Source organism: Periplaneta americana, chromosome 9, assembly GCF_040183065.1.
Source record: "Periplaneta americana isolate PAMFEO1 chromosome 9, P.americana_PAMFEO1_priV1, whole genome shotgun sequence".
Classification (NCBI taxonomy): Eukaryota; Metazoa; Arthropoda; class Insecta; order Blattodea; family Blattidae; genus Periplaneta; species Periplaneta americana.
Window position 1 is genome coordinate 71,641,232 of NC_091125.1, and position 25,330 is coordinate 71,666,561.

Consider the following 25,330-nt stretch of genomic DNA (forward strand, 5'->3'; position numbering starts at 1 on the left):
ACATTGTCAATGAATTGAATCGATTGTTGGGCAGATTTGATTGTATGACGTTGCCATAGTAGTAGGATTTGCTTACATTCTATATCAACGAGTATGGACGCTAATTCTGTTATGGAAAGCACATTTTGCATTACTGGTACTGTTTGATTTATTCCACTTTCAAGAGTGGAGAAAAGTTTGAAAATGTAGTGGTAGGTTCATTTTGTGGTTCTATTCGATTGGCGATCTTTCATACAGCTCCACACTTGTCTTGTGATTAACGGATTTCTTTGATTCGGTTATTTAACGATTCTGTACCAATTATTAGTTTATTTAGCGTTAATTTAGGAAGCAGAAACATGGACATTACGACGAGGTGAACAGAAGGGAATACAAGCATTTTGAAATGTGGATATGGAGAAGGACGAAACATGTGAAATGGACAGATAGAATAAGAACTGAAGCTGTGTTGAAAAGAGTGGATGAAGAAAGAATGATGCTGAAACTGATCAAGAAGAAAAAAGGAATTGGTTGAGTCACTGGCTGAGAAGAAACTGCCTGCTGAAGGATGCACTGGAAGGAATGGTAAAAGGGAGAAGAGTTCGGGGCAGAAGAAGATATCAGATGATAAACGACATTAAGATATCTGGATCATATGCAGAGACAAAATCGACATGTGATTAACATTCGCCTCACAGTTGGGGAAAGCCTCGGAAAAAACCCAAACAGGTTAATAAGTTCAAGCGACAATTGAACCCATATTTGAATAAAACTCCGGATCTGTAGGCAAATACGTTACTGGTACTGCCTGAGCTACGTCAGTGTTGACTAAATTATTAATTTCGACGCAAAATTAGAAAGCTTCAAAGTTTTCCTCAATTACTATGTTTACAGTAAATGTAATGTGAATAGACTGTGTAATGAGCTTTGTGAGCGATACCATGTTATGTTCTGCGAAAAGAAGGCTGTTTCATTAACAAGATTCTGTTTAGACCAATAACTTAATAATGCACATAGTGCGTGTTCCATTACTATTATTAATAGTTACCGGTACATCATTTAATGGCGTACTGTAGTTTCTAGCTGTCATGATAATGTTAAGTTTATATTTAAGTGTCTATTTTGAATGAGGTTTAATAGTGTGAAAGGTGTCAAAAGTTTCACTGAAAAAATAGTGTAGCTATCTTTTAAGTGTAAAAGAATATAATTAATTACAGTATATTAAAATAATTTAAATGTGGTTTTAGTGTAGACAAAAGAAGTTAAATCGATTAGATACATCAGAATCACAGGACTTGATAGACTGCCAGTCAATCATTAAGAGTTTTATAATTTGAGGAAGGTGATCTAGGCCTAATGCGAAATCTTTATCTTCTGCTAAATGTATAGTAGGCTTAGCGGTAGTAACAGATTTCTGCGATTGTGGAAGAAAATTATTTGGCGCAGTGCAATCTACGTAACTGATACTTGATGTCAGCTGGAGATCTCGACAGTGGCAAGAGATATATGGCTTAATGAATTCTAGTGCTAAACTCTCCACGTAATAGCTGCTATAAGTAAGAATGACACCAAGTTCTACGTGGTCTGCTGTTAACCATGTTTTCTCTTGCATCAAACATTGTTGATTGAAATCGACTGTAGATAATGGGTTTTTTTTGGATGAAAAAGTCTAAAGTACGTCTTTCTCTTTCTTCCTAAGGAAAATAAAGTTAGGAGTCTTATATCACAATAAGTATCTGCAATATAAAAGACCTTACCTCATTCGATGATGAGTAACAACAGAAAATTTTCAACAATTATCAGCTGCAAATGGCTCTGCAATCTAAACCCCATAGTGCTCTTCAGTATGTAAAGAAGGGAACAAAATGAAAATTCTTCTTCTAGTTATTCTTGTTCAGGGTGCGAATTAACTGGGGGGATGTAAGGGATTCCCCCCCCCCCCATTTGAAAGTTATCCCCCTCTCATAAATTCATATTAACATCCCTGCCAGAGATAACTTCTATCCCCCTCCTCACAAAATATACTTACTTACTGGCCGGAGGTTCATTGCCGCCCTCTCATAAGCCCGCCATTGGTCCCTATCCTGAGTAAGATTAATCCAGTCTCTACCATCATATCCCACCTCCCTCAAATCCATTTTAATATTATCTTCCCATCTACGTCTCGGCCTCCCCAAAGGTCTTTTTCCCTCCGGCCTCCCAACTAACACTCTATATGCATTTCTGGGTTGGCCGTACGTGCTACATGTCCTGCCCATCTCAAACGTCTGGATTTTATGTTCCTAATTATGTTAGGTGAAGTATACAATGCGCCTCACAAAATATAATTGTTTTAATACGAGTATACTTTATAAAGTATAAAGTACTGGTAACCAAAGAAAATAACAGTGATGTATTATCATCACCAGCAAACTGACAAAAATCAATAACTTAGAAATTACATATCTTATCATGATTATGGGTTATTATGATGATCAAGATGTAAGACAAGCAACTCAGTGCGACCAAGCATTGAGCCGTATCGAATGAGGATGATGATAATTTTATGTGTGGTATTCTCTATCTAGGATTCTATTTCCCCCTCATCAGAAATCTTAATCCGCACCTTGCTCTTGTTTATCATTCTACTATCAATGATAATGAATTTCTCTTTACAGATGCCCTATCTTAAGTCAGCGTAGGTAGTCTAATCTCTAATCTCTATTCAGTCATATTATGAAACCTTATGTAAACAAATACACATGGTCTGAAGTTTCACGATTACAGCCTGTTGCCGAATAGCCAGGACGGCATTGGATTCTATTATTTAACGCAAAAAAATCATTATTCACGCCAATCAAACAATGTTTTATTAGTATTTAATTAAGTGATGTATCTATAACAAATCATATGAGACATAACATTTAATCAATTGTAAATCATATTATGCAGAAATGGATGATCAATCGAAAGGAGATATTATTCAGTGCCCTTGGTCTAGTGACGAAAACATTCGTGATGACAAATATCAAAAGTAGGTTTCAGTTGCAAGCAAAGTCACGATAATATGATTTACTAATAATCAGTTTTGAATGGAGTGATACACAACCAACCCTCTAGCTTCATACAAATCGGATTTGTTTATATTAAATTTCATAGCCCAGCTGAATGCAAAATACTGGTTGCTATGCTTCCCTTTAGATCCAAGTACCACGACTTCAAATCCGACCAAGGAAAATGAGGCAATAAAAATTTTTAGCATGAATTCCTTCGGAAGGGAAGTAGAATTAAGTTCCTTGTCGTACATTCACAGCAGTGGACTGTAATAAGTCTGCAAAGGTCGCTAGTTGAAGGGACCTGAAAAGGTTTACTATAAATTATTTAGTTTTATGATTTAGTTCTTTATCCTTCTTCAGAAATTAAACTCATCTCTGTCAAACTATTCCAAAAGAATTCCAAAAATGCATGACTTGCCTCCAACCAAATTGACATCATTGCTCGGTATTCTATATGCCAACTTTGATTATACATTGAGCCCGAGCTAAGTTAACAATATACCGTATCTCTCACACTGATGGTAAGTCCGTAAATCACCTCAACATTTGGTAATGTATCCACCAAGAGAAGGTTGTCCTTGCGAAAGCTGAGGATGGCCACTGCAAGCACGGGCAGGATCTCGAGTGAGTCATATGCCAGGATGAGGTCCCAGAGGTACAATAGCTGCTCTGGAGGCAGATGACCACTAAACGCTCGCATCAGCCACTTGAATACCACGCGAACTCTGAAATTAACGAAACCAATATGTGTAATCACTAATCAGTGTTACTGAAGGAACTGCCAAGACATTACTAGGACATCATGTGTTTACTTTTGTTTCAACATTTTTCAATTCCTCACCATCAATCTTCTCTAGTCAACCATTTTTTATTATGTTTCCTTTCTCTTTCAATGCTCATGTACCGTATTACCCTGTATCCAACTCTCTTCTTGTCTTACTCTTTCCCATTTCACTTTGAAACCAACGCACTCCTTCGTGGCACATGTTGTTTTGACCCTTTGAATATTTATAGCCTATAAGTGAATCATTTCATCTTGTTTTTCTTTTTTACAGGTATAATGAGTGTTGATACTTGTTATTTTCATTATTTTCCTTTATTTTTTCGTTGTAAATATCACCTTTTAGTTTACTTAAGTAATAATATTTTCTTTTCGTCCTTTTTGAAACTTTTCATATGAATAAGCAAGGATAGTGACAATGCAGATTCAGATCTGGCCAAAAGCAACAAAAGTCGGAAGCTAAAAAGGTCAAATGACTTTATTGTCAAACGCCTGGCAACAACAACAACATATTACATATTAAGTAAAATAGAGACTAGTGAAGTACTTTGTATAGAGTGTGGCATTATATGGGGCAGAAACATGGACATTACGAAGAAGCGAATAGAAGCGTTTGAAATGTGGATATGGAGAAGAATAGAACATGTGAAGTGGATAGACAGAGTTAGAAATAAAGCTGTTGGAAGGAGTGGGTAAAGAAAAAATGATGCTGAAACTGATCAGGAAGAGAAAAAAAGGAATTGGTTGGGTCACTGACTGAGAAGAAACTGCTACCTGAAGGATGCACTGGAAGGAATGGTGAATGGGAGAAGAGTCCAGGGTAGAAGAAGATATCAGATTATAGACGACATTAAGATATATGGATCATATGAGGACACAAAGAGGAAGGCAGTAAATAGGAAAGATTGGAGAAAGCTGGATTTGCAGTGAAAGACCTGCCTTTGGGTAGAACACTGAATGAATGAAGTTAAATAAACTGACAAACGAAACAGTGAAATTAGCATTGACGTAAAAAATGTTTAATAAGAGAAATTAATTATACATATAATTGTTTCTACTTTTCTCTGAGAATTTTGTCGAAGTCCAGAACCCAGGGTGTAGTGGATGACAGTTCTTCACTGTCCAAAGATTACTCTGGTTATAAACCCATTCATTTGTTATTTATTAGTGAGTGAACCGGTGAAACATTTAACTTGTAGGCCTTTTTAATGGCGATGTTCGTAAAGAGAAACATTAAGACTAAAAATTATTACAATTTATGTATAGCTTTCTTATGCAAATGTATGCAAAATTAATATTATGATGTCCACCGGTGTGGAGTAACGGTTAGCACGTCTGAACGTGAAACGAGCGGGCCCAGGTTCATCTTGGTTGGGACAAGTTACCTGGCTGCGGGTTTTTCCGGGATTTTCTCTCAACCAATTGAAGCAGAATTGCTGGGTAACTTTCGGCGTTGAACCTCAGTCTCATTTCACCATCATTAAGTCACACATCATCGTCGTAATCATCATCATCTATACCATAGCCCAGGTTAAGTTCATGGTGCGGCGTGCTGTACTTGTACGAGAGCGCAGCCATTAAGCTACCCAATAATTCCAGAATGGGAGTGGTAAGCATAATAAGCCTCAGGCTTCAGTGCAACCTTCGGGTCCTTCTTCCGTACAACAGAAAATAAAATATGGCATCTACTTATACCCGTTTCTTTTAAAGATGAGACATGACAGGAGTGTTGCGATCGGAAAAACAACTGAATGTCACACAGCGTGATAGGCCTGTTGCTATGGTAACAACAATTGAGTTGCCAAACTTAAAGTTCCCACGTGGAGAGTGCTTAATAGCTCTCTTGGCGACATTTATTGTGCACGTTTTTGTCTTTGATTTTCTGTCGATTTCTGTATTGTTTTCTTACCTTCGCGTCAATTATAAATTAATCTTTTAACGTCAGCCATCTTAACGCCAATTGCTAGCTTCCATCAGCTGGCAGCGTGGTAGTCGATATTGGCAACATGGCACTGTAGTTCCAAGCTCGGCTGCTTAACTGTCATGTTAAAAAAAAAACAAGTATATCCATGTCCCGCGCCGTTTCATTGCGGTATAAGGCATCCCGCCTAGAACTCGCGTTACGGAATGCGCGCTGGTTCGATTCCTCATGGGGGAAGAAATTTTCTCATGAAATTTCGGCCAGTGTATGGGACCGGTGCCCACCAGCATCGTGATACACTTGGGGAGCTACGAAAGGGAGCGAAAATCCGGTTTCGCAAACCAGGTAGGGGCTGGAGGGGATCAACGTGCTAACCACACGATACCTCCATTCTGGTTGGATGATCGTCCACCTATGCTTCGGCATGTGGACGTGAGGCCAGCAGCCAGCTGGTTGATCTTGGCCCTGCAAAGAGCTATAGCGCAATGGATTTACTTTACTTTACTTTACTTAGATCCATAAAATATATCTTGCGTTTGAGATTATAAATATTTAATTTATGTGAAATTATGCAAAATTAATTACATAAATTTACTTACAGCAGGCACATTGTTATCCGTAAAGTAAAAACGTCGACTTTCCAGGGTGGTAACCCAAGTTCGAATCCAGATTGATCTAAGTGGAATTCGTGGTGATCAAAGAAGATATCTGCAGTGCTTGGGAAAAGTGACATAAGTCAGTTTCCACAAACCTTTTTTGATAATTTATTGACAACTTACACTGGTTTATGTCGATTTGATATTTTTCTGTATGAATTATTGTAATGGGAGGAATACCTATGTATTTTTTTTTTCCAAGCGAACAGATGTTCCGTAAGTTGTCAATAAATTATCAAAAAAGGTTTGTGGAAACTGACTTGTGTCACTTTTCCCGAGCACTACAGATATAAGGTGGTAGATTTTTGCGGAGTATTCCTGTTTCCTCTACCAGCATTCCACAATTGCTCCATTAATATCAAATCATTACAATGGTTCGCTGTAGAACACCTTCATGGTGCACCAAGGGCAAAGAGTCTACAAGTACGGCGTGTTCCGCGAAGAGGGGGGCACTGAGTTAATGGCGCACAAGTCTAGTACCCGCCATTGGAAAAAAAATAAACTTAAAAAGAACAATATATTAATGAAATTTTACTCATTTGTAAATAGATATATCTTCACTGAAATCAACTGTTACATCTAGAACTATGGAATGACACTGATGCGAAACTTAGAATGTATATTATTTTGTAGTAACTTAGTCTACTTTAGTTCACAAATTACCACTGCTCCAAAATCGCCATATTAGGTCTATATCACTAAGCTGAATAGTTTCTATATTAAGAAAAAACATTAGATAAAGAATTACAGTTTTACGTACAGTAGCTATAATGATATAACTGTAACTGTTGAAAGAGACAGCAATGCATGTGAAATAATCTTTCTGCTACTCACGGTTGAATGTTGATATGCTTGAAGTGAAACCAGAGCTGGGGCTCGTGTCGTTGCAGTAAACGTTCAAACAGCAGGCACAGACATAGTAGGCCTTGTTCATGAGAAGATACCTCATGCAATCGAAACCAATAGCGCAAGTAGAACGCCCTGAACGTATGATACAGTGCTACAGGGTTGTCGTACAGGTAGCAGAAAGGAGTGGCTGCAATGTAACAACCACGTTTATACGAGTAGGTCTTACAATAGTAACAGTTATTAATGCATCACAATATTTCAATATTTCTACCATCTCTTAAAAAACAACTTGAATTCATAAAGATGACGCTACTTTCCCATGATACATTTTACATATTTTGCAAGAATTACCATATCTTAATGAAATTACTGTTTATAGGTCTTTCCTTAATCTATTATTATAAGATATAAACTTATTATATAAATTAACCGAAAGATAGATTGTTTTTCTTTTTCTGATCTTCACACATAGACATATAGAGGTGATTTTCGTGTTTGGACATGGACCATCCCTATACAATTCAGCCCATATAGGATTTTTGTGCACTCGTGATGAAATGAGTTGCGTACCGATTGTGCTGCCCGGCTAAGTCGGATCCACCATTCGTGTATTCCTTTTCATTCATAAAATTCGTATACCATACCTCTGGTGGTGGTTTGCCGTACCTTACAGATGTACGTGAGTCGTCATGTCCCCGACAGATAAGCAAGAACTTGAGGGGACTCCGGTGTTTCTTATGCAGATCTATGAGTCGTTTAAAACAGTGTTTCTCAACTTTATTGATGACGAGGTCCCTCATTTCCTCACATTAATTTTCTGCGACCCCCCTGTCTTAAGGTGCAGAGTAGAATGTAGAATTATAGAATATGGTAATGTAAAATTTGGTATAATTTTAAAGGGAGAAAAATTTAATTATATTTCATTCAAAGCAAAATAGTCAGATGCTTAAATTTTCATAGACACTTTAAAAAATTGTCATTATCATTACCATTACTAGGCGGCCCCCGGTTGAGAATCACTGATCTAGAATCCACTACCTCTGCCAACTATTAATTTTTGGAGAAACTGCGAGGAACACCCATTATGACGGACGATCAATTAGGCATCACTTGTTTTCGAGACGGAGATGTTAATGAAAGGGGAATTGTAAAGAGTGTTGATAGAATGAGAAGTAAAAAACGAGAGAAGTCTGAGAAAAACCCTCACAATCTTGCTTTGTCCACAATTACAACTCCGTCATTGCCGAGATTTGAATTCAGGTCCGCAGTCGTCGTAAGCCAGCATTCTGGTGTTTGCATATAAAGATATTCTTTTTAATCTAAAAAGGTACAAATTATACTTTACATTTCAAGAAAATCAAATGTTTAAAATTTATAGAAATATGGGAAAGTTTGGTCCTTCATAGTGGGATTTTTACTGCGTTACTTATAATTGTAAGAAACCACTTGAGATATAGTGTGGACATACAAAACAAGTGTCTGAGTTTGTCTAGCTTTTGTGGTAAAAAAAAAAAAAAAAGAACCCCGACTGTGCAGATCTCTCAGATCCCAAATGTATATTCCTATTTCTTAAAATTACGAACATTTTCAGGTCAGTTTTGTCGCATCTATCATTTCTAAACTACAAGTCACATTTCAATGAAGTAAACGGATATCGACAAAGGATAAATGTATCCGACGTGACCTTGAGTTGAAGCGATAACGTCGTCTAGCGATATGCGGGAGGAGGAAATTTGAGACACGAATTGACGGGTGCCGTGGCAGTCGAGTCAGTGTAACTTCAGAATGCGAAGATAGAACGTTCGCAGGGATGTCAAACGATTCGTAACGAACCAGGCTACAATCTCAATTGAGCAATAATCAGCAATCGACAAGTTAAATTGAAAAAAAAAATCACGAGTGAAGTTGAGTGAAGAGTGGAAGTTGATAATGTATAGGTATATGCAGTGGGAGGGGGCGTATAACCAACGGGTAGCAAACGATAGAGCACGGTAGTTATTATAGCAACCGACATGTTCACTTTCAATGCATACAAGATGGCTACTGCCAAGATTCCCAGACAGCGAAGATATACTGGGTCTTCAGGGTATCTAGAAAGGAGAGATGATTGTCAATGGTGACGTTTACTATAACAGCAACAAATTCTATCAGCGACGCATTCAAGCATAAAACTGGAGGCTGTGTCTCTGTTACAGCCTACCCCGATTTTCTTTCTTGCTGTATATCCGAAACGGCTAGAACTAGGATCAGGGTGGGGAAGAAAATAATTCACAGAAAGTGGAGAAAAAATAACAAATGAATTGTGATTAGTGAACTGTTAGTTCTTGGCTGTTTTGTAGATTATATGATTGTAGAGGAGTCTATACATTTATAATTTAATTTGTTTCTTCAGTATACGTTTTCAAATAAGATTACACATTTTCAAAGAAAAATATTGTTATTGTTTTCCCCCACATATTGATAAATAAACAAAGAGTGTTTTAAGAGTTGGTAGCAAGAGTGAAACATTATTTGTGTTTAAATTTATGACCCATGAAACCATGAAACTATTATTGTCATAGATAAACAGGAAAAGCATATGTTTTCGGTTTCCCCATAGTTTTTATTGTTTTCTCCACATATTGAGAAACAGAGAAAGAGGGTTTAATTTCCTATATATGCCCATAGACCATTGTTTCTATGCATTATATATTAAAGGAAATTGAAATATTTAAGCTCATACTTGTTCATATTTTCCAATCACAAGAGTATTTCAACTTTATATCAGAGAACAGGTTTTGTTATTTTCTTCCCTACTCAGAACCTAAGATAGTTTTCAAAATTAATTGGTTATGATGATAGTGGTGATGATTGGAGTAATAATGATAATGGTCGCGAATGTTATGATGTTATGATTATAGAGGATATAGTGGTGGTGGTGACTAGTTGATGCGGTTAATGATGTTGATGGTGATGGTAGTTATGGTGGTGGTTTCTGCTACGTTTATGGTATAGATAGTGGTAGTGGTGCTGATTATGATGAACCAAGTACTGATTACAAGAAACTTAATGGATTTTAAGTGTTATCCATCACATAGCAAAGCTCCAATCCCTAATCACATACATAACAGATTGATCATCCCTATGTTAAAATCGGTAGCACTTTGAACAGAACAACCGCCAGGATCGCTACCCGTCCGCCGTAAAAGAACACGAGATGGCAGTACAGTCGCTATGCAATTCAAATGGGAGTTATGACGTGACTGCTTATGTAACAACTAGATGGCAGCATAGTAAACCTGACAAAAGTTGTTATCGTCGAAGTCATAAGGCTGAGCATTCTGTTATATATGTGATCTGAGCTCCAATGTATGGGTAGTAAAGAAGATTGAGACTCACCATACATCGTAAAGCCATGAAAGGGGATGACTCCACTTGGAGGAAACGCCACTGTGTTCTCTACAGTTGCAGGCTTGTTCTTTAGTACAGCATGCACTGGATTTCCAGCACTATGGTTGAACACTGACAGAACTTCGGTGTCCCTCGAGAAGCATAACATAACCTGTGAAGACCAAAGGTTCTAAGACGTTAGATCTCAACTTTCAATTTAAAACGAATGAATGAATGAATGAATGAATGAATGAATTAATTAATTAATTAATTAATTCTTAGTTTTCTTCCCAAGTACAAGTCTTTCACTGAAAACCAAGCATTCTCCAATCTTTCTATTTTCCGCTTTTCTCTTTGTTCGCCGCATACTAGTCATATCTTTTAATGTTGCTTAGAATCTGGTATCTTCTTCTTACCGGTTAATATATTTTTCTTCAATAACCAGGTTGTCTCTCAACATTTCTGGTCTACTCTCTTGGCAGTGGCTTATGTGTTACTCACTTCTGAGGTTGGAGGGGAGCGCCTGGAAGGCGGAGTTAGGCTACGTTATCCCGATTATATGGTAGGATGATTATGATTATATGGCGTCAGGAGAGGTCTTAAATTTAAACTTAACCTAAATTCCAGACCATGGACGAACAGAGGAGTAATTAACACACACACACACACACACACACACACGCACGCACATACATACATAGATACATACATACATACATACATACCACCATTACCATCGACACCATATATATGTATGGAAGTGAATTAATTCTGCACATTGAAAGGAGCGATAGGGTAAACTTAAATGGAATATAAAACCTATATTACCTTTTGTGATTAAATGGTTAATTATAAAATTAAGTTGACAGTTTCAGCAGTCTGGCAACATCGCCGCTAACACAACCACCTTTTCTCTCGCAATATAGATGTAAGAGGTCAACGAACTCAGGTCTGTCTCCGTACGTGAACTACCTCGGTCCTCAGCCTCTGGCTACAACGTTGCAATCTGGTTGCATCGCTCAGTGGCTTGAAATTAGTGGTTTTCAAGTTAAATTTACAGGAAAACCGTCCACGCTAATGAAATATGCCAAAGGGATAAAGTATTCTTTATTAGATTTTATATCGATATGGACAAAATTCATGACACTACTCGCAATAGTTACCGAATAAGAGGATATTAAACATTTGGGGAAAAAAAACTTTTTTTCTGAGAAAACTATTAACTTTCCACCAATATGATTTTAAACTTTTTTGTTACATAGAACATGAGCTATTCGCTCTGAAAATCTGCATGGTTATTTCATTTACAACTGTTCGTCTTTCACCAATATGAAGTCAGCTTTGTAGACTAATTTATCAACAGGGTCGTTGCCCAGGGTGCGCCACAGGAGGCTAGTCTACGCTAAACCGCGATGAGATGAGATTTGTTGGGATGTCATAGGGCATAATTCTTTTTTTTTTTTTGGAAGACACGTACACTTTTATATTAATAATCATAAGTACGATTATTTTACTTGTTACAGTTATGACAATGGATGGCCATGCCTTCAAACTTCAAATTTACTCCCAGAAATATTACGGAATATCATGTTCTCTACATTTCCAGCGCATTAGTTTCGTACATTCTGTGCTTAAAATACAGTGCAATCTTAAGAGTTTTGGAACAGTTACTACCGATTTGCTGGTAAAGCTTCCCTGAGCAATAGGCAGCCCAACATGCACATGTACAAAAGGGTTTGCCTGCCTTAGCGACAACTACTCGTATTTCGTGTTATAACGCGCAATCTAGGAGTTTTCGGGTAATTGTAGAAGAGATATCGCTAATGTGATTCAACGAATCCTGTCGCAAGGTGACTCACTCAGAATTAAATAGTTCACTCAAAGCAACGATTTCTGTTGCTTGGTGGCGCTCAGAATTAAATAGTTTACTTCATTCACTTACGTGAACTATTTAATCCTGAGTGAGTCACCTTGCGACAGGAATCGTTGAATCACATGAGCGACATCTCCTCTAGAATTACCCTTTCTTTCTTCCCAAAATGTCTGGTATTCTTCATTGAAAATAAATGGACATTACGAAGAAGAAAGTAACCATTATCTGTGTAACGGCGAATCAAGGTCACGTACAAAGTACAACCTACGCACAAGTCACTGAACTGAAAACTGAATTGAAGCACTGGTAATTCCGGCTGTCCCAGCTGACTTTAGTTGAGGAGAATGATCCAGGATTGGTGTAAGCACACGTGGCAAATGCAGGTCATTGCTTGACCTTGAGCCGCCAGTTCGAAATGCACAGATAATAAAATCATTTGAAATATGGATATGGAGAAAAATGGAGCGTGTGAAATGGACAGACAGAATAAGAAATGAAGCTGTGATGGAAAGAGTGGATGAAGAAAGAATGATGCTGAAACTGACCAGGAAGGGAAAAAAGGAATTGGTTGGACCACTGCCTACTGAAAGATGCACTGGAAGGAATGGTGAATGGGAGAAGAGTTCGGGGAAGAAGAAATCAGATGATAGACGACATTAAAATGTATGGATGATATTCGGAGACTAAGAGAAAGGCAGAAAATAGGAAAGATTGGAGAATGCTGATTTTGCAGTGAAAGACTTGGCCTTGGGCAGAAAACTATGAATGAAAATAAATGAATGAATAAATGAATGAGTGCATGTGTCAGTGATTTAAATGATTTCAAAAACAGATATCAAAACTGAAAATATTCGTGTATAATGATGACTATGGTCTTTCCCACATTTATTTCGAATGTAAATTATTTTTGATCTGTTATTTAACAATGCTCATCAACTATGTCATTTAGCGTCGATGGATTATGTGATAGGAAAATACTGTTCGGCAAGATGGCGCCGAGAGTTCATTCTAAGATTACCTGATTTTCGCATTTCGGTTGGGGAATACCTCGGAAAAATTCTACTCAGGTAATCAGTTCAAGTGGGAACCGAACTCATGCCCAAGGTTAACTCCCGATCGCATGCAAACGCGCCTAGCCCCTCAGCTAGCCCGGTTGCTAAATGGATTAAATTTATTAAAAATATCAGAGCCGAGTTTGAGCAATCATTATTTTAAAATTTACATTTAAAAGTAACTTACTTTCTGAGCAAAAATGTCGATATAATACTCGTAATAGGAAGAAAATTCGGTGCATATTCAAGAATTTTCAGTGAAAAAAAGAAATGAATGAATAGTTACGATTCAAGTCACAGTCATAAAGACATAGTTGGTATTCCTAAACCATATATTCGGATTTTGAGATGTTACAAATTACTATATATTTCCTTAGAAATTCAGATCAGAATTTTTTTAATACTTTAGTAAGTCCTTTTATTTAATTCTATTTGAAGAAGTAATGTTAATAAGGGAAACATTTTCTTCAGAATTGATTTATAAAGCTCACCTGATACAAGACGTCTTCAAACACAAAATATTGGTCATCATTTGAGGCTGTGAGCTGCACGTCCTGTAGAAAACAGATAAAGCTTGAATGTACTGATAAAAGTGGATAAAAAATAAAACATTTAAAAAAGGCTAGGCAACAATGTTTTTTTTATCGGAGCAAGGGGTAGGTCTACTGTTTACTGAGAACTGTACCAACGCTTCAAAGAAACGTAAACTGTAGGCCTACAAGTTTAAATAACTAGATGTGTGATATAACAAGGGTTATTGCTCACGCAAATTGAGCTAGGACATTGTAAAAAAAAAAACTCTACTTTTGCTATCCAAACATCTGCTCTTGGAATTACCCACTATTCGTTGCAGATCGCTACCGGTATCTGTTTGAAAAATAAAGATCCCATTTTATCTGTATATGTGGATTTGTTTTATACATTGTAATTGAAATTCCTGAGTTTCAGCGTGTGCTGACGACCACTGCTATACAGGGTGTTTCAAAGCTACGGGGCATAATTTCAGGTATGTATTTCCCACATGTAGACAATCAAAATAGTTCATTACAACATGTGTCCGGAAATGCTTCATTTCCGAGTTATGGCCTTCACAACATTGAAATTCACCGGAACGTTTTTCTTTCCGCAGGTCGTTGTCATTACAGAAGATGTTCAAAATGTCCACCTCCTCCTTGAATATAGACCTCACATCGATGTCTCATTGACCTGCGAACACGATCCCAAACTCCAGGAGTATTGCGTATGTCCTCAGAACATGCCACAATTCGATTCCGAAGGGATTCCAAATCAGGCACCGGAGACGAATAAACCAATGATTTTAAATGGCCCCACAAGTAGAATTCGAGAGGGTTCAGATCAGGTGAGCGTGGAGGCCAAGCAATTGGGCCACCTCTACCTATCCATCGATAAGGAAATCTTCGATCCAAGTACCGGCGAGCCGTACGAATGAAGTGTGCAGGAGCGCCATCATGCAAGAAGTGAATGTGTTGACTATTGATCATTGGAGTGTCTTCTAAAACATGAGGTATGGTGTTTTCCAGGAAGTTTGTGTACGCCTGCCCCGTAAGTCTGTTTACAAGTACATGGGGTCCAACTAATCGATCACCAATCATACCGGCCCACATGTTGAGGGAGAACCGCACCTGGTGATGAGATGGAACAGTTGCACGTGGGTTTTCATACGCCCATACATGCTGATTGTGGAAATTTGTTATGACATCTCGTGTGAACTGTGCTTCATCTGTAAATAATACTAAGGCAGGAAAGTTCGGATTTACACCACACTGCTGCAAGAACCACTGACAGAACCTAACTCGTGCAGGGTAATGTGCTGGTGACAGGGCCTGTACGCGTTGAAAATGATAAGGATACAATATACTCTTTCAACAGTCTCCAGACAGTCGTATGAGGAACATTGACTTGCAACGCTACCCTTCGTGTGCTGATAGAAGGAGTCATGTTCACAGCCTCCAGAATCTCCTCCTGTACTTCTGGAGTTGTAGATCTTGGTCGTCCCCTTCCCAAACCAGGAGAGTTAAATTTTCCATACTCGCACAGACGGTAATGGAGACGTACATTGTCGCTGTGGGTACCTCTCCTGGTACAAACGACGAGCCAGCGCAGCATTGCCGTTCGCCTTACCGTACATGAAGTGTATATCTGCCAGCTCTTGATTTGAATATATGTCGCACAGTCTAACGCCTACACAACACTGAATGTAACCTTCGCCTCGGAATGAATTGTCAGAGTGCCCTCTTAATGTCTCCTTTGACGGCAACGACCTGCGGAAAGAAAAACGTTCCGGTGAATTTCAATGTTGTGAAGGCCATAACTCGGAAATAAAGCATTTCCGGACACATGTTGCAATGAACTATTTTGATTGTCTACATGTGGGAAATACATATCTGAAATTATGCCCCGTATTTTTGAAACACCCTGTATAATCTTATTCTACGTTTAATTTGTACTTCAAAAACTAATACTTTCTTTGGTCTTAAATTCTACACTAAATTGTCTTTTCTTTGTTAATCAGGTCATGTTTTAGTACTTTGATTTCATTGTAAGTGTAGTTGTAATCCCCTAGCAGAGGGGAAGAGAAGGGCTGATGACCTTATCTCTACCAGATTAAATAAATAGATAGATGGATCGATGGATGGATGGATCGATAGATGGATGGATCGATAGATGGATGGATGGATCGATAGATGGATGGATGGATGGATCGATAGATGGATGGATGGATGGATCGATAGATGGATGGATGGATGGATCGATAGATGGATGGATGGATGGATCGATAGATAGATAGATAGATAGATAGATAGATAGATAGATAGATAGATAGATAGATAGATAGATAGATAGATAGATAGATAGATAGATAGATAGATAGATAGATAGATAGATAGATAGATAGATAGATAGATAGATAGATAGATAGATAGATAGATAGATAGATAGATAGATAGATAGATAGATAGATAGATAGATAGATAGATAGATAGATAGATAGATAGATAGATAGATAGATAGATAGATAGATAGATAGATAGATAGATAGATAGATAGATAGATAGATAGATAGATAGATAGATAGATAGATAGATAGATAGATAGATAGATAGATAGATAGATAGATAGATAGATAGATAGATAGATAGATAGATAGATAGATAGATAGATAGATAGATAGATAGATAGATAGATAGATAGATAGATAGATAGATAGATAGATAGATAGATAGATAGATAGATAGATAGATAGATAGATAGATAGATAGATAGATAGATAGATAGATAGATAGATAGATAGATAGATAGATAGATAGATAGATAGATAGATAGATAGATAGATAGATAGATAGATAGATAGATAGATAGATAGATAGATAGATAGATAGATAGATAGATAGATAGATAGATAGATAGATAGATAGATAGATAGATAGATAGATATATTTGCACAGAGAACCGTATGGCCAAGGAATGTCTCAAACTTCATCAGGTGATGGAATCGATTACGAACTAACTCCATACTGCCCTTAGCCATACCAGTAAAGTAAACATCGTTCGGAATTCTGATGATTTCAAACATGGGAAAAGGAAGTTATAAAGCATGGCTACACAGCTCTCAGATACTAGTAAATTTTGAAGTTTTCAGCATCACAATTCTGAAAGTAAAATGGTCTAACAATTCCAAATGTTGTCGCTCCAAACCTAAAGTGCCACTTCAAGAAAATTTAATGGTTTCTAATCAGTTGTCATGGATTTTACATTTTTACTATTTTCAAATTCCATATATTGAAAATGAAATGACTTTTGTCAACTTTTATTATTAGAATCAATCTATAAGATCAGTATCATTTTACAGAAAAAATTCTTTGAACAAATTTATCATTACTGCAGAAAATAAAGAAAAAGTTCCGTCACGGGTGTTACAAGATTTGTGAACTCACTTTACACCGTATTAACAAAAAGTTTAAATCACAGGTCTCTATCTCAAGCAAAAAGAGATTCATTCTCATAGAGTCCAGGTAAAAGCTATGCAAATCTCATGGCATGCAATTAGTTCACAAAAAAATAATCAGTAAATACTTTATATCTGTTTCTTCCATATCACGGGTGTTACACACATTTTATCATGGACGTTGCAGATGAGTTAATGCCCTTCATTTTTTTAGTTTAAAAACAACTGTGACACTTGAACTGTAAGATTGCTAATTTTGTTATTAACCCAATCTACTTAAAATAAATGACAGAAAGAATATAGTACAGTGTAAAAAGTTCCTTGATCGGGAGTTCTGGAATTAACAGTGCAGGCTCTCAAAATATTTCTTCAACAATAGCTCCTTAAAAAACATACATTAACAGCTGATCTCTCTATGAGTAAGTGCTGCAAACGCTAGGAAACAAAAAGTACTCATTACCTAGCCAAGACCACTTAGATTCAATGCCCATAAAACTTGTAAAATAGTTTCCTTTTGAAAATAAAACATTAGAATATTTAAATTTAGAGCTTTATCTTCGTCTTACACTAATAATAAACAAATATTTCTGAAAAGATTTTTCTATTGGAATTCCCAGTTTACCTGAAAAGGCTGTCACGCACTATTGTAAGGCAGGAATGTCAAAGTTTATATGATTCACTTAATAATGATTTCAGTCAGTCAAATATTAATATTATTAAGGACAAAGTAGACCTATTGTAATACACGCATAACTTGTTTCCTGTAGAAATAAGCGATCAGTGCTCACCTTGATAACGAGTTTGTCCACCATGAGGTCATACTGCAATACTTGCTGCTTCAGAGTTTTGAAGTATTCCGTGTGCTCAGGGCAGAGATGCGAACCCATGACCTGTGCCCAGATGCGTCCTCGCAAACTGCGTGGACATCCGCGCTTCAAGAATTCCTGAGCCACAGGAGCGTGGTTCGATGTCAGGACTGCAAATTGTTTCAGGTATGCATTTTCATAATAAGAATACATATCCCTCCGTACTTCTTAAAATCCAATTACATGAACTTTCCATACCTATCTTATATTTCGCACACTATTTTCAATAACTGAAATAAGAAATTTCAAAATGTTATTTTATAGTTGCGAGTAAACACATACAAATTCCCATCGTTACTGGTTCACAGACATATGGTATGGTTCAGTAGGTCCTGTGTAATTTGCACAAATTCATATAGTACCAAGTTAAGAGTTTGAGAAATGCAACCCATGTCTGAAAACGCGCTTCTGAAGTTATACCACCTTATATAAAATATGTTGGGGTTGTATCCGTTTTCTTGTGCTATGTATTTGACTGGGTTTAGCTCTTCTTTGTAGTCAAGGTATGTTGAGCAGTCTGTGTACCATTGTTCGGAACGCAGCTTGTTTGTGTTGTGTTGAGTGATTGGATGTGTTGTGTATGTGTGTTGTTGTTGTTGTGGGTTTTCTGTAGATTTTGAATATGTGTTTGTTGTCAACTTTTGTTATTGTGATGTCTAGAAAATGTATGGATTTGTTGTTCTCAATTTCTAATGTGTTGTGTAGCTTTGGGTATATTTTGTTTGTGTCTTGATGCAGGTTTTGGAACTATCTTTTGTTTCCTTTGTATAGTATTACTACTAGGTTCAAAAAGTTCCCGGAATTTTACTACCATTTTTCGTATTAATATATAACAAGGGATATTATACATTTGTTTTGTTGGTAACATTCATGATGTCATTTCCTTAAAGTTTGTTGATAATGGCAATTATTGGTTTTGAGTTGTAGGCAATTGTTTATCATAGTGTTTTGTTTGTTCGTCGCATTTTGTAATTATGTCCACAGAGCAAAGTACAAACATCAAGTTCTGTGTTTTGCTGGGGACATGATCAGTATGGCTGATGAAGATGGTGATTTCTTAAACAAAATGAAACTGGTGATACTTGTACGACCCAGTCCCTAAACGACAGTCATCTGAGTGGAAATCGAAAACATCTCCTCGGAAGCAAAAATTTCCTAGGGACACTTCCAAAGGCAAAGTTATTTTAAATGTTATGTTTTATTTAACGACGCTCGCAACTGCAGAGGTTATATCAGCATCGCCGGATGTGCCGGAATTTTGTCCCGCAGGAGTTCTTTCACATGCCAGTAAATCTACTGACATGAGCCTGTCGCATTTAAGCACACTTAAAGCAAAGTTATTTTGGAAGTTTTCTTCGACTCTCAGGGTCTCATGCACCATGAGTTCATTCCAGAAGGTCGTACTGTAACGAAAGAATTGTACGTAGAAACCCTCCGTCGCCTCTGGGACGCAGTGAGAAGGAAACGTCCAGAAAAGTGGGTAGAAAACAACTGGTTCCTTATGCATGACAATGCACCTGCTCATCGCGCAATTATTGTAAAGAATTTTCTTGCCAGGCACAACATAACTGCTTTGGATCACCCACCATACTCTCCTGATCTCTCACCACCTGATTACTTTCTGTTTCCCCGTCTGAAAAGTCATCTGAAAGGACGGAGATTCAATGCTGAAGAGGTTATCGCAAACGCGACGAGAGCACTAAGACGGGTTTCACAAAATGGCTTCCAGGCCTGCTTCCAGGAACTCTACACGCGTTGGCAAAAGTGTGTTGTTGCGGAAGGCAACTATTTTGAAGGGAATGCTGTAGAATAGTGTTTAAGGTACGTTGTTTCTATGATGCTAGCAAATTCCGGGAACTTTTTGAACCTAGTATGTAGTATGGCATCTACGTATCTGTGCCAATATATGATGTTGTCTGCGTGTTTGTTGTTAGTTTCATCAGCAAGCTGATTTTTCGTTCGTTTATTTAAACGAAGAGTTTGTTTTCTTTTAACACAATCACAACTATCTTTCTCCAATAACACTGCCAACACCACCTCATCTTACTCAACCATCACCATCACAATTCTCATCACAGTCACTTTTCCGACTCCATATTATACCCCTCGTTAAACAGAGAAAGAAGTAGGCTACAGCAAACACATCAACTCTTACAGGTGATCTGGTGGACTAGATATCAGGCCTACCTTTCTCGCCAAGGACAGACCGTTCGGCCTCCAGAGTTGGGTGATTCCCGACAGCTGAAGCCATGTGTGGATTCACTCCAAGCAGCGGTTCCCCTCGAGATAACTCCACATAGAGGCAGCGCTATATATGTATAATACAGCAAATGTTAATCAATTATACTAAAATTAGTGGGAGATCACTTGATTTTCGCTTGCTTCATTATGACACATTGGGACACACTGGTCGATCTAGACCTCTAACACGCTCGTGAAATTCTAAAGAAAAAATACAGAGACTCTTATATCCTATTGTGGCTTTGTCATACAGTTTAATTTGAAGATAGGATATTCTGGAAGAATAGCAATAAAAAGTTATAAATAAGGAATTTCTGTATTCTACATTGTTAGCAGTTGACGAAATCAGATGGATTACAACAAAACAAGGTAAACATTATGTAATAAATTTTACACATAATTAACATTTTACTCCATTTCAGCTCGTTCTTTTATAATGTTATATCAATTATTAGGTTGTGCACAAATTCGTAGCATTCTTATGAAATTCAAAATTAGTAATTTTACACAAACAAAACACAAAAACCAAACAATTACATAGTCTCTTGCATTGTTTATGGCTGATTCCCAGCGTTCTGGCAGTTTCTCGATTCCACGCCTGAAGAAATACGATGGTTTGAAGTTGAAGAAATCGTGATGCCAATTTTGAAGAGGGACTTATTATTAAAGGAGGTTCACCGGAGATTGTTGGATACAGAGAATAAAGACAGAGCAATATCAAGTTAAAATATAGTGGATATAGAATAACGTCCCAACCGAGCTCTTGGATAACATATTTTGTAATGTTAACAGTATCATGCAGCTAAATCATTTCATGCAGTCTTCCCAGTCGTTTTTCTTGAATTACGACCTCAAGGCGACTGAGATGTCGATAATAAGTCTCAACAGTGATAATTACATTCCTCGGAAGCTATTCATAACAGATTACGCCTTCGCTGTCCCACCAGAAGCACATTAGCTTATATGGATGGACACCAGCTTTTGCACGTAAGTTACTTTTCTTTATTTGGGTTTAGCCATTTTATTACGGTTCTACCAATCATTTCTACGACAAAAACGATCGGTGTTCTTGACGAGTTAAATGATGACGAGCAAGCAAGGAAGCACAAATGTTAACATGCTGACTTTTGCTTTCGCTCGAAACTTGCTGTATCCATACACCCAATTTTCGAACTTTTTTCATGGAATGTAAATATCGTGCAATGGTTGATTGGTCACACTTCATCATATTGGCCAATTCTCGAGTTGATTCACGTGAATCACTGTGAATTAAATCGTTTAAATGTTCTTCATTAAAGTCGGACGGTCTTCTTGAACATGAAGACTCAATCATGTCAAAATGGCTCTCTTTGAAAGGAAAAAAAAAAAATCATTCCGTACATTCACAGTGGCATTCTTTCCGTAAACGACATAAATGGTTCTGGCGTCCTCCGATGCCTTTACTCCTGGGTTAAACTCAAACAAAAGGATATGTCGGAAATATCCGTTTTTATTATCTCTAACACTATTTTCTTTAGCCCATAACTAACACAAGTTTTCTTTAAAATTGCACAATTCAAGACGCATTCATTAACACAAAACTATGACATTAAAATGGCAATAGGCTAAATCACAAACTAACTGATTACAAAGGCCCTATTGCCTGGAAAATATAAACGCTACGAACGTACTCTATACATCCATCTGTTATATTCCTATTCATAGTTTATTTCTTGAATTCTTATACAAAAGATATAGCTCTAGAAACATTCAACCCGTATAATTTCACAGCATCACTAAATAATAGCAGCTATACTCGTAATATAGCGGGATGGACAAAAGTAGGTATGTGTAAATGCTGAAGGACTCCAATTTGAACACTGAAGTAGATAAACTTAACTGTTGTGTTATTAATATTGTTCTGTGAATGTAATCAATTCTTATTTTATATATTTACATCCATATTATATACATAATAATAATAATAATAATAATAATAATAATAATAATAATAATAATAATAATAATAATAATAATAAAATTATTATTGTTACATAACTGTATACCTACTTTTGCCTTCTTCTGTTTAGTATTTTTATTAATTATTTGAGTCACAAAAATTGATATAGCCTAACACATTATCTCCGCACTTTTATTTTTATTTTATTTTATTTATTTAACCTGGTAGAGATAAGGCCATTAGACCTTCTCTTCCCCTCTATCAGGGGATTACAACTACAATATTAAGAATACAATTACAGTTACAATTACAATTAATATTACATTTACAAATACAATAAAAATCAAAGTACTAAAAGAGTAACTGATTAATAAAAGCTAGACAGTTTATTGCAAACGTTAAGAAGAGAGAATTTTTTTTTATTAACTAAGTAAAAATTAAACCTACTCTACGCAGTAAGAAAATGCTTAATAAGTTTGCTTTTGAACGCTACTAAATTCCGACAATCTCTGATGTCACTGGCTAGGGTATTCCACAAGCGCGAGAGCGAGATTGTGTATGATGATGAATACGATGATGTCTTATGTGTTGGTATGGCTAGTATGCGTCTATTTTGCGTGCGTGTGAAGAGATTATGATATGACAGGTAACTGAAACGGGAGGCAAGGTAGGTAGGTGTAGAAGTGTGAAGGACTTGGAAAAGGAGAACAAGAGAATGAAAATTTCTACGTTCGTTAAGCCGTAGCCAGTTTAGAGTTTGGAAAAATGGGCTAATGTGGTCAGCGCGACGGACATCGCAGACGAAGCGAACACAAGAATTATGAACACGTTGTAATATTTGCGACTGGTTGACGTTGAGGTCAGTCAGTAGAAAATCACAATAATCGAAGTGGGGGATTACTAGTGTTTCCACTAGTATTTTCTTGAGTGATAGCGGAAGGAATTTTCGAATGCTGTTTAAGGAATGTACAGTAGTATGGAAAGCACTTTTTTGGTAATATGGGTTACTTGGTTATTCCAGTTTAAATGCGTATCAAAGTAAACTCCAAGGTTTTTAACACAGGAAGCAAAAGGGATTATTGTGTCGTTTAACTTGACTGGAAGAGCAGAAGTAATATTGCATAATAAACGTTAATGTCCCACTAGGATTGCTTGTAATTTTCTTGCATTGAGAGTCAAACCAAACTTTCTAGCCCATGCAGATATAGATTCAAGATCCTCGTTAAGATTTTGTATTGCGTCATTGAGTGAGTCAGGGGTTGTATGGATATAGATTTGTAAATCGTCTGCGTAGAGGTGATGCTTACAGTGCTGTAGAGTCGAGGGGATGTCACTTAGTTACCTCATGAGTGTCACGAGGTTCCAATCCGTCTTGGGACAGTTATTTAAACAGCAACATATATTATATTATATTATATTATATTATGCATACATACATACATACATGTTCTGCCCATGCGCAGGTATTTCAGTACAAACCCAGCATTCTCCAATCTTTCCTATTTTCTGCCTTCCTCTTAGGCCGGGTGCACACAGAATCAGACGCGGCGCGGCGCGACGCGACGCGACGCGACATTTTGTCTCGTGGTACTTGTCTCCCATTGATTTCTTATGAAGCGATGCACACAGAATCAGACGCGGCGCGACGGTCGTGAGGAGACACAAGGAGACACGAAGAGACAACATCGAATGACTGCTAGAAGTTCGTCGCGAGGAGACTGATAGCTGCAGTGTACTGCGCATGCGTTAGTAGTGGCTATGATTGCACGCTTTCCTTATCTACAAAACATACTATTGTTGTATAGTGGACATTATTCATAATGGAGCTGGATGCGGATAAATTAGTTGATTTAGTACAGGAAAGATACGTTCTGTACAATTTTTGAAACAATATCACGACAATAATGTGGTTTCTAAAAATATGTGAAAAATTGCAAATGAGATGAAAGCACCAGGTGAATAATAATTTATAATAATAACACTGCGTAACAAATGTTAACATTTTTTTTTTTGCGCTAGGCATGTGATATATGTTTTCTATATAATTTGAGCCTCCTGAATACGAATATGACAATAAAACAGTTGTTGGTTACGGTTTTTGAGAAATTTTGGAATTTATATCTATTCAAATTATTGTTTTATATAATGACAATAAGGCTAAATATTCACTGTTCAGAAGACTACAGCTTTCTTTTCCTGCATTTCTTTTACACTGGGCATCAGATACATCACGAGCTAAACTCCAACAATAGTCTGCTAGCATATTGGTACTCCATTGTCCTTGGTATCTTTTTTCCACAGTTGAAATTTCTTGATGGAAGCGCTCATCATGCTCATCACTGAAATCGCACAATTCTCGGGGAAAAAAAAAGTCAAGATGTGAGTGAAGGAAGTGAATTTTCAGGGAAATTTTACAACCCCTAGTTTAATACGCCAACAGTAAATTTTTCACTAGTTCTTCATAGTTCTCACTTCTACAGTTATCCAGAAAATTAATTCAACTTCCTTGAATGCTATCCAGACGGCTGTCTCTTTTCCTTCCTGCAAAGATTCGAAGTGATTGTCCTTCAGTATTTCTCTAATTTGTGGTCCATTGAGAACTCCCTCTTTTATTTTTGAATCACTAATAGCAGGAAATGTTAAGGAATGCGCGCTGGTCCGAGTCCTCATGGGGAAGAAATTTTCTCATGAAATTTCGGCCAGTGCCCACCTAGCATCGTGATGCACTTGGGGAGCTACGATAGGTAGCGAAAGCCGGTTGCGAAAGCCAGATATAAGGACTGGGGGGATCATCGTGCTAAC

At 37.2% G+C, this 25,330-nt stretch overlaps 1 protein-coding gene across 1 annotated transcript in view; it reads right to left on the reverse strand.

The window, feature by feature from the left end:
- Nucleotides 1-25,330, reverse strand: part of LOC138706070 (TBC1 domain family member 19) — a 40,250-nt gene that overhangs the window by 1,762 nt on the left and 13,158 nt on the right. Inside the window, exons 5-10 of the mRNA XM_069834990.1 lie at nucleotides 20,536-20,656; nucleotides 18,271-18,458; nucleotides 14,007-14,069; nucleotides 10,600-10,762; nucleotides 7,207-7,408; nucleotides 3,553-3,739 (exon numbers count right to left, since the gene is read on the reverse strand). Coding sequence (XP_069691091.1) covers nucleotides 3,553-3,739; nucleotides 7,207-7,408; nucleotides 10,600-10,762; nucleotides 14,007-14,069; nucleotides 18,271-18,458; nucleotides 20,536-20,656 — 924 coding nt within the window. The remainder of the gene's footprint in view (nucleotides 1-3,552; nucleotides 3,740-7,206; nucleotides 7,409-10,599; nucleotides 10,763-14,006; nucleotides 14,070-18,270; nucleotides 18,459-20,535; nucleotides 20,657-25,330) is intronic.